The sequence below is a fragment of the Lycium ferocissimum genome, chromosome 4 (assembly GCF_029784015.1).
Source record: "Lycium ferocissimum isolate CSIRO_LF1 chromosome 4, AGI_CSIRO_Lferr_CH_V1, whole genome shotgun sequence".
Classification (NCBI taxonomy): Eukaryota; Viridiplantae; Streptophyta; class Magnoliopsida; order Solanales; family Solanaceae; genus Lycium; species Lycium ferocissimum.
The window spans coordinates 34,267,691-34,278,442 of NC_081345.1; the positions used below are offsets into that span (position 1 = coordinate 34,267,691).

Below are 10,752 nucleotides of genomic sequence, written 5' to 3' on the forward strand. Positions count from 1 at the left end.
CCCCAACCCACTGTATTTATAAGCGGGAGCGTAGAGGTACCAACCAAAAAACAAAACGGCGGCACCACGTGGAAGATTCAACTAGGAACCCAACAAAGAAAACGAAAAAATTACTCTCTCCGTATTTACACTTAATTTATAGATTTGTTTATAGTTTTTAAATACACTACACTATAATCTATATCAATTAATATTAATAATTCATATATTTTCTCACTTCAGTTTAGCCTCTTAAAAAAAAAAAAAAAAAAAAAGGTTTTACCCTCGGTATCACCTGGCCCAAGTTTATAATCATATAATCCCACAATTGGGGTTTAGGGAGGGTAGAGTTACGCAGCTTTTAACCGGGAGGTAGAGAGGGAACATTCTTACCGATAGACACGTCGGCTCGGGATAAAAGCAAAAATATAGCGGTTCAAAAAAAAAGGAACAAGAATTCAAAGAAAACAAGACACTAAACAAATAACGAGAGATAGTAGATAGTAACAGAAATAAATGATAAGAAACTACATGAGATATACTACGACTACTTGTAAGGAAAGAAAAGCTAGACAACGCTCTACTGCCTACTAGCCCATTTTGTGTAAATACTTAGGAAAAGGCAATAATTTCTTTATTTATGATTATGATTTTTTTTTTATTTTTTTGCTTAGAAATTGATTGAGAGTGATATTCATGTTTATCATCACAAATTTAAACATTTTTACGGTGAATTAAAATGAAAAATTTAGAACTCAATTATTGATTGTTTTAAAAGCTTCAAAACTCACACTTGGATTTTGTGATTTGTTATTATTGATAAATCGATGATTGATGTTCGCTGTGGATGTCATTTTGAAGTTTTGGTTAAATTAGAAGTCATTATATGAAGATTTGAGCTATTTTGTGATGTTTTTGACCCATTTCTTATACATTACACTTTTATAGAGTGTGAATATATTATTTACAGTAATAATGGTGTATAATGTTGTATACTAGGTGTACAAATACTCTTGTGGAAAAATAAAACTGGCTATATGTATGGTGTAAACTGAAATATGGCTAATGAATGCGATGTGTTGTGTTGAACCGTATATTTTTGACAAATTACCTTATTCATATAATTTGATATAAATCGCTAATAATTATATCACCTTGAGTAAATATTTCCATCACATGAAATGTACCTCTTTTTAAAAAAAAAAATGATATCGACTCTTTCACTAATAAGTATATTTTTTCTTTCTTTTTTTAATGGATCATTTCTCCTGGAAAAAAAAAAAGAATAAGACAACATCGGAGGGTATTCTTTTTTAATTTCTTCATTCAAGACCAGGGATATCTGCTCATGCATAATTAATCTCAACATATTCTGACTTGAGGCAAGCTTGCTAGGTTGGGGTTCCATTGAACCCCTAACTTTCAATACGAAAAATAAATTTATGTGTAAAAAAATATTAAAACTGTAATAAATAATAGACATGAACTCATAATTTTTAAAATACGACAAGTTTACACTAAGAATTTTAAGATTAAACCCATAAAATGTAAATTCTGAATCCGCCTCTGCTTAAAGTGGGAAATTCTAATTGGACCAAAGACGAGGGAATTCCTGAAAGAAGCTGAAATGCATACGTTTGTTGACGGGTCCACCAAATTAAAAAAAAAAACACACACACACACACACAAAATTACGTTGAATCTATTAATAGGAAACCTCCTACCTGGCGTAATGGCAGACGGTGGTGGTCGCCGCGGTACAATGACATATTATTAATAACATTAGACTTCCGTTCAATTTTAACCGTCATTGTAGCTCAAAATAATTATCACTTTAAAAATTAAAAACTAAAGTTAGTAATTATTTTCAACTATGTCTTTAATATTAAAGTTGAATTAGTTCTCTTTTAATATTGCTCAATTCTTTAAAAAAAAAACTAATAATTAGGACAACTTAATAAATTATATTTTGTATTTATTATTTTGTTAATGGACGTGAAAAGAATTAAAACAACAGTTGAAAGGGAGTATATGTCTTCCACATATTTAAAATATTCTAAAATTAGAAAGCCACAAACTAATAGATCTTGTAGGCAATACGTTGAAATGCGATCCAGGATTTGAAGTTTAGCATAAGATGCTCATTCAATCAATTTGAGAACTTAGCCTGATTATTCGTCTTTTCGGGGCTTGATTCGGGTTATTAAATCTCTTTCCCAATAAACATTTATTTATAACAATATACGAAGAAAACATAAAACTTCCAATAATATTACTAATATCATAAATATCCATCATTCATTTACAATTGTCATCGATAAGGTTTCATCTTCGAAAATGATCAATGATGACATCATTACTTACATTTGTAAATACATCACGCTCTATGTAACAAATTAAACAATCATTCAAATATTGATCACCAATGCTATTCCGCACTTCATTTTGGATCCGCTTCACGGATGAGAATGTCTCTCCACGATTGCGGTAGCAACAGTAAGACGAGTTAATTTCTGAAGTAAATCAACAAGTGAGTAAGATATCACACGATTTGCCTCAACCAATGCTGCCAAATCACGAATTCCTTGCAAGTTGGAGAACTTGGGATTACCACTTCGCATATGAAATATGAAAGTATCGAGGGTTGGTAACTCAAATCTCTAATCTACGTACTTCATGAAGAGGGTTTGTTTATTTGATGAGAATTGAAAGAAAGGGTTTGTTTCTTTGATGAGAATTGAGAAGAGAGAGAGGTTTTTTTTTTTTTTTTTTTTTATCGAAGGAAGAGAGTGAAACTGCTTTTCAACTTTAAGAAATAAAAAAATCAAAGATTAAAAAATTAAATTAAGTCAACAACAATTATAGAAATAAGAAAAGAGAATATAAAGTTAATGGGAAATTGGGAATGTTTTGTACTAACGCCCACACATCATTGATCGCTTTTATCATTAAGCCAAAGAAGAAAATAAAAATAAAGTCATAGCGCATGTACCACGATTCAATCCCGCGACTTATTGGTAAAATAGAGCCCTTCGCCACTGGCACCAGCGGGTCATTTTGTAGTGAGGGTGCCACTTTAAATATTTGTATATAGTTTCTGTATATATACATAGGGTTTCTATGTTTTGGTATGCCACAAAGCGACTGCCCACCCTTAATGGATCCGCCTCTGGCTACGTTCATTGCTCCATAGTCACAAAATACTCAAATCTAGGCGGCGTTTGCTGCAAAATTTGAAGAAAAATCAACTAAGTTGTTTTTCAATTTTGTGCAGAAAATATTGTTTCATTACCAAATACCAAGAAACAAAGCGAAAATTAGTTTCCGCAAATATTGAAAAAACTTGAAAAATTACTCAAAAGCAGTTCTTTCAATTTTTCTTAAAATTAAATTCTTTTATTCTTGTTCTTTGGTTAAAAATAGTTTTTTTTTTCAATTTTCTTAGGAAACCTCCAAACAAAATTTTCTTAAATTTGTTGAAGCAAACGTCACACCAAAATATAGTATCGTTAGGTGGAATTCATGCAACAAAGCAGACAAGAGATAAATGCAGGGGGTGCGTCTAGGGAGAAAAAATAGCAGGCAGAGTTGTTATCTGATGAACGGAACTTATTGTGTTTGAAAGTAGTTGAGCATACCTATGCAATATTGTTGTTATATGGGGCAGTTCATATTCAGTACTACTGTGCAAATATTACTTTTATAATGTACTCCAGCTGTTTTACGGAATGTTCCAAAACCGATTACGTAATGGCCCACGCTGCCAAGCCATGAAGATTAATCAACCAGCCACTAATTCCGAAAAGGGCAAAAAAGGACTACTAAAAAATAAGAGAAACAATTGTTGGGGCGAAGTAATTTGCATGTTTATTTATAGTAAAAAAAAAAAAAAGAAGATGTGGTATGTAATTACCTATGCCTTTCACGACTTAACCTGACGGTGAAGAAGACAGTGTAGTTTTGTCCACAATTTTAGAGAGAGAAGCAAATGGAACAGCTCATTTTGGCAAGCAATGAAGCAAGTGGGATTAAAAGAATATATATGGAACCATTGATGTTCCTTCTCGCATAACTTGGACACGATGGAAAACCGAAAACAATCAACCATCGAGATTAAGCTCGGTTGCCTTCCTTTAGATTCATGAAAGAGAAATACTAGTTTGATCATCATCTTGTTAGAAGTTTGGAAAGTTGTAAACGCTGTACGAATTTCTTTTTGATTAATAAAATTCTCTCATTAGTAGTTAAGTATAGGCATTTCTTAGTTGTTATAAGCTTAGTGAAGAGTGAACTCCGAGAAAATGAGATTTTCCATCTTAAAATTAATGTATTTAAAACGACTTTCCTGATCATACATGCGTTATTTTTCGTATATCTTAATGCAGAAAAATAAAGATTTCTCGTAAAAGGTCATAAAATTACTCCCTCATGATTATTTAATGAATTCATTTATATTTGGAATTTGAAACTATGTAATATGTTAAGTTAAAATGCATATTAATTAGTCATACTTCCCGCTTTAGTCTAATTGTTTTTAAACTTTGACCACAAAAAATAAGCCAAAATTTTCATTTCTTATGTGTTGCATAAAGTTCTCATTCATAGACAACGTCAAACATTACTAATTCTCCCCCGACAACAACACTCATGTTTATTCTTCACTCTACATTTATTATGGCCAACTCAACAATCTCAATAAAGGAATCTGCAAACTTAAACCGACCACGTTTCCTAGCCAAAACTGCTAATTTTTTTATGTTTTGTTAATTAGTTTAATCTAGTTGTGTAGTACAGAACAAACCAAACGCAATATCTGGTCGTTTGGATCACTATAGAGTCCGGAAGTTAGCAACACGCATTCTCTTTCCTTCCCAATTTTTTTTATTTGCAGCACGAATTAATTGTCACAAAGACATTAAATTAAAGCACAACAAATTGGTTAACCCACTTATAATATAAACAAAGAGAAACATTTACAGTAGGACTTATGAAAGATTGATTCTGCCTAATCGATACCTCATCTGGTCTAAAAGATGAATAATTTTCTAATTGTTGACACCGAGTTTTCAAGATAATTTTCTTACTATTGACACTGAGTTTTCAAACTAAAGCGTCTCACTTGATGATGCCTTAAGTTCAATCTTGGTTCTTCTTCTTCTCTCTTTCTTTTAGGCAGACACAAGGACGATATAGCTCTGGCAGAAACCACCTTTCTAACAAGTGATTTCCACAGCTCATCATCTCCCCCTTGTTGCACTCTCAGTTTGAATTCTCTGTAATGTAAAATAAAGCTATTAAGATACTCACCAATTACCAACAACATAGACAAAATAATGGATGAACATAATTAGGTTGGTTCAACTGTTCAAGAAATTGACCCTAATTATGAAAAAGACAGACAACATTATTTGAGGTTGATATATCTGTGACCTTATATCGAGCTTATCCAATCTAAAGTGTTCAAAGGTTTTAGGACTCTTTGGAGATATTTTATCTATAGGAACAGGAAATAATAGAGATATTTCAACAAGGATCCAAAAGAACATGTCATATAAGGTTATGCTGCTTTCTAGAAAATAGTTGAAATCAGACCATGTGCAGTGTCAACTAGCTATCACTACTTGGATCATGGATTTGTCGTGCTCAGCAAGAACAACCTCAACAGTCTGCAGTAATTAATGATGGTGAAATTTGGAAAACTCTGCATGGTTAGATTCATATATTCTCATGACACTGAGCAAAATCATGATGTCAACCAATAACTTTTCACCTAGGCCACAATTTTATGTTCGTGAATCAAATAGAGTATACCCTATCAAATTGTATGTCATATACTCTATTTGACTCACGAACATACAAAAAGAAAAGATTATATGACACTGACTATATCACAAATACAATGGCGATGAACGAAATATCTGGTAAAGTCATTGTATGTGGCTGCCGTTCAGCTATTAGAGATGGTAAGTGTATAAGGACATAAGAATAAACAAACAAATCAATGACAGCAAAGTGATCTTTACAAGTATAGATCAAGAAACTAGTTACACAGTGATGGTTACCTGCAAAGAGGAACTCGGCAATCGTCAGGTTGGTCACAAATAGATGCGTGTAACCTTAGGAGCTGCCACATCCGCTTGCATTTGGAACAACTTCCCTTTGTCCTTCTCTTACAAGTAGAGAAATGCTGGATCAGAAGCTGGAGGCCTCGGCATGTGTCAAATTTGCTACATGGCAGCTTCTCCTGGCAAGATTCCTCGTCACACGGCCCGACGCTCATACATCCTTCGGTGCATATGTGCTCCAAACAATCCATCCCTTCGCTTAGCTGTAAATATAAGTTCTGCTCCCACCCGTGTCTCCTCCTCCTCTTCTTCCGCTAAAGTGACAAATTCCCAATTAAAACCACTAATCGCATCACTGAATGATAAAAGAAGATGCAAAGAAATGCCATAATATATTCCAATGTAAGTGGGCAGTGTACATTATATATCATATCTGAGTTATTATGTTGGATTTAACTTATATATACTAAAGTACACTACAGTTGTGTAAAGAATTCTTAAGCTATGAGTATATTGACATGTTGTAGTAGGTTATTTGCTTCGCACTTATTATGGACAGTTAATTACTTGTTGTAGACTGTATTTTTTGTTTTAGATGATCTGATAGTGTAAATATTTGTGTAAGCTTTAGGTGTTAGTTAAGCTCTTCATGTTAAATGGCCTAGGCTTGCATGACGACTTCTTCCCATCATCCCACAATCAATTGACAAACTTCAACAATCCACTGAGAATTCCATGATCAAAATTTGGGATTGAAATTGAAACCGCAACGGTCAGTGAGCTACAAAAAGATGCCAATGATGTTGTAGTTACGTACCGATTCAGCCTCATCCATGAACTGTAAAATTTCAAGCTCAAGCATGGGATCATGACGTTGGAGGAATTTCCACCCCTCAGTCTTGTCAACTCTCCTGAAATTGCTACGCAAAAATTTCATGCACTTGAGGTAGAGATCAGGCGCATCACATAGCCTCGCGAGTTGAAGCATGTCTACTATATTTTCAGTTGTCAATTGCTCGGCCAATGCTTTGGTGCATCTATGCTTCAGTACTGGTACCAAGTACACATGAGAAAGTGCTAGCAGATGAATCCCATGTTTCTTCATCTGCTCCTCAGTGCACCTAAATTAGCACAATGATAACATAGTTATTTTAGACATCCAGATTCTATGGAAGTGTTCAACAAAAATTCTTACTAACTGGAATTCTCACATTTAATTAAGACAACTACAAGTAATTATCTACTATAAGTACATGTTAGAGATATCAGATATGTCACAACACAGATATTACTAAAATGCTTTTCAAACTAGTGTACATGATAAAACTCCCTCTTTTTTCTTTTCTGTTTTTGTTTGTAACACACTCCAAATAATACCGGAAGACTTGGTCTAGTCGGTGCTGGACAGATATTTAGTAACTGAAATATTATGATTAAAGAATCTAAGTGGCAATGAATGAGCCGCGTGTAAGATGATTCAGAAATGGGACAGCCAAATTTAGCTTTGAGGACAAATTACCTACTCTAAAAGGTTCTACTCCTGGAAGTCATATTCAGTATATTAAATTCCAATTGGAACCAGACTAACATGAGTCCTTGCTATCATATTCAGTATATTAAATTCCAATTAGAACAAGAATCACATGTTATGAAAATCAGCACAGCTTAAGGGTGTTTTGGGATAAATTATCATCTTTAAAAATATGTAGTTTCTTACTTATTTTTTCTAAGTTACTCAGACTCTTCGAAAGTGTTGCCGCACCCGTGTCGGATCCTCCAAAAATACACTACTTTTGAAGGATCCGACACACACCAACGACATTTTAGGAGAGTCCGAGTAACATAGTATTTTTTGATGTTCGGTAAGTAAGTAAAACAAATTGTCCCAAAAATATTTATACATAATATAAACAACATGATTGGGTTGAGAGTGGGTGTCAGGGTTGGGTTGCCCAAGGATTGAGAGTGGTTAGGAAATAATGAACTTGAAATGTCATTTATAAAACTAATTTTATCTATTTCCACAAGAAAAGTCAATTCTTTTTATTTTTACAAGAACTTTCCTCAAAAAAATAATATTCAGAATATTTTATACCAAAACACACATTAACAGATACTCCTTCTATCTCAATGACACCTTCTGGATTTCGAAATCCAAATAACTCTTTCTCTGATAATTTTATTTGAAATATTTTATATCATCAATTATTGTGACCTATAGTATTTTCAATGTAGTTTCTAAATATGTAAATTTTATTTTTAAAAAATTAAAGATTTCATGATAAAATACACAATCGAAATTAAACTATTTGAATCTCAAAATTTCGACGGTGCCACATAAATTGTAACATACAATTTAAAAAAAAAAAAAAAAAAACCAAGGAAATTGTGTTTATAGGAAACTCACTTGAAGGAATAAAGAAATCGGACGAACAAGGAAACGGCGTCGCAGGGCACACCGAGAATACGTATCGTTTTCTCAGAGCTCAGTCGCTTTTGAGGCTGAACTAGTATGCTTTCCAGAACCGTCGAAGCAGTAGCCTACAAATGTATTTCGTAGAGATGACTACTTTTAAATTGCATAAGCAACAAATTTTGAAAACTACTCGATTAATTCATTTGAAAAATCGGAGGCCCACCCCCAATTTTGACAGTGAAAATTGATGGTCATTTTCTTGTTAGCCACAAGCCATTCCCATTTCCTTTTTTTCACAAAATACAGTATTGAATTTTTACAAGACAAACACTAAGTAAGAAGTTATGGTCAGCATATATACCAGAACGTTAGAATGAGCCGAAATGCGGAGGCCACTGGAAGTGATGATCTGGACGTCGGTTTCATTTTCACGGTGAAGTCCATCAACATCGCTAGCAAGGTTATTCGGTGACATTATTACCAATTTGTGGAGTTGATTAGTACTATATTTTTTTTTATCAGTTTTGCCTAAGACAGAGAGTAACGGAGATTTATCAGTGTGTGTTTCTTTTAGATTTTGGTTAGAGTTCCTGTATTTATAGGCAAGGCAATGTGAGTTGCCACCAAGTAGCAACCCAAAAAATTCAAAGGGCGGCACAGCGTGGAACTCCTACCACAAATTAAATTTACATAAAGTACTTATGATATTAAGATATTTATATTGCAGCCGACCAGCCTATCATAATTTTGTCATTATGACCTTAATCTTTGTGGGATCCTAATACTTCTGAACTAGTTCGAAATGTTATTAACGCATCTCTTTTTTTGTGTTGTGTTAGTATTAAGTGTCGATCAATTTAACGTGTAAACTACACCTATGACATATTAACTCACACAAGAGTATAAGAATATACCTTATCAGTACAAATAAATTTTATATCATTTGGTCGGTCAAAGGTTAGTTTTTTTAAAGAACATACAAATACAATTGTTGTCTTAATTTTACGAACATATTGTATTGACCAAATAGTTTAAGATACTTATTATTTTTGTGCTCCTCATGTTTCAGATCAAATGAATGTGAAATATGAGGGTCAAATTATTTAGTTTTTGATCTTCATTCAAACATTAGTTTTTTATTTAAAATAAATTATGCGTATTAAGAAAAATACACAAAAAAATTATATAAGTTAATTTAATTTGAATAAAATTCTTTAAAAAGTAATTACATGCAAAAAGCTTATTTGACTTTGCAATTGGTAGTCGTGTTATAAAAAGTGTAATATATGAATTAATATATTAGTTGTAGTAATGTATATTCAGATGATAGTCAAAAGTCAATTTAATAGATAAAATAGCACATCAAAATTAGAAGTTAAATATTTTGTGACTTTGATTTTTAAAAGAAATTGTGAAATTATATAGCTTAATGCTATTAGTGGAATAAAGTTTAATCTATATCTATATTATTTTAAAAGCATGAATATAAATGTTGGTTGACCAAAATATTCTTCAAATATTGAACAACTTTTATACCCTTAATAAATTCTAATCATATTTCTTTTGTAACAAGTATTAGAATTGTGCAACAATTTAATTCTTTCTCTATCTGATCTGTTGGTTATTCAAATCAAACAAGGAGACTAGAGATCTCCAATTCGCTACAGTTTAATTTGAGAAACAAATCCCATTTGGTCTAGAAGTCGAGGTTCTTGTGTCGTTGCTAAATGTTTGTCCATATGAGGCTGTTGGAAAGGATCCATAAGTTGGTTATTAAGAGAAAGGTTATCTCCATGGAATTTTATGTATTAGTTGGAAAAAACCGAAGGTAGGCGTCAAATAAATGAATTATCTAATATATATATATATAAAGCGAGGCGTGCGCAGATGTGCTGTGTGCCCCAAGATTTATTTATCTTTTACCTGGTTTTTTTGGACTTTTTTCCCATTTAAATTCTTTTCTTTCAGTTCTACCCACTTATTTTCCTTAATTAATATAACCACTGAAACCCGTTACTTTTAGCCAGCCACATAGCAGCACTAAATCGCACCGTTTCGAAACTGACGGTCGGTCTTCCCCTTCTTCACCAATTACCATTAACCATACTTCTCAAAAAAGAATCTACAATCAAATTATACCTTCACAAGCACATCAACTGCTTAACAGAGGTGAAAAATTCAACCCACCGGCTGCTTTATTTCAAATCATATACTTAAGTTTCCAATTATAATGGCAACAGAGGCTAAGAAGAAATCTGTTGAGGCGAAGAAGTTTACTTTTTGTATTCAATA

General features: G+C 32.8%; 1 protein-coding gene across 1 annotated transcript; it reads right to left on the minus strand.

Moving 5' to 3' along the window:
- Positions 1-4,914: 4,914 nt before the first annotated feature.
- Positions 4,915-9,046, minus strand: LOC132052472 (BTB/POZ and TAZ domain-containing protein 1-like). The gene is made up of 5 exons (XM_059444032.1): positions 8,822-9,046; positions 8,452-8,585; positions 6,862-7,165; positions 6,042-6,358; positions 4,915-5,252 (listed from the first exon to the last, which is right to left on the minus strand). The coding sequence occupies exons 1-5, from the start codon at positions 8,933-8,935 to the stop codon at positions 5,063-5,065; spliced, it is 1,059 nt and encodes a 352-aa protein (XP_059300015.1). The 5' UTR covers positions 8,936-9,046; the 3' UTR covers positions 4,915-5,062.
- Positions 9,047-10,752: the final 1,706 nt, after the last annotated feature.

What these genes read in the sequence shown, in the direction of transcription:
- LOC132052472 (XM_059444032.1), bottom strand. Translation starts at nt 8,935, where the DNA reads ATGTCACCGAATAACCTTGCTAGCGATGTTGATGGACTTCACCGTGAA. An exon ending in CGGCTCATTCTAACGTTCTG is followed by an intron (nt 8,586 to 8,821) that starts GTATATATGCTG and finishes ATACATTTGTAG; the next exon opens with GCTACTGCTTCGACGGTTCT. An exon ending in CGATTTCTTTATTCCTTCAA is followed by an intron (nt 7,166 to 8,451) that starts GTGAGTTTCCTA and finishes GTGCTAATTTAG; the next exon opens with GTGCACTGAGGAGCAGATGA.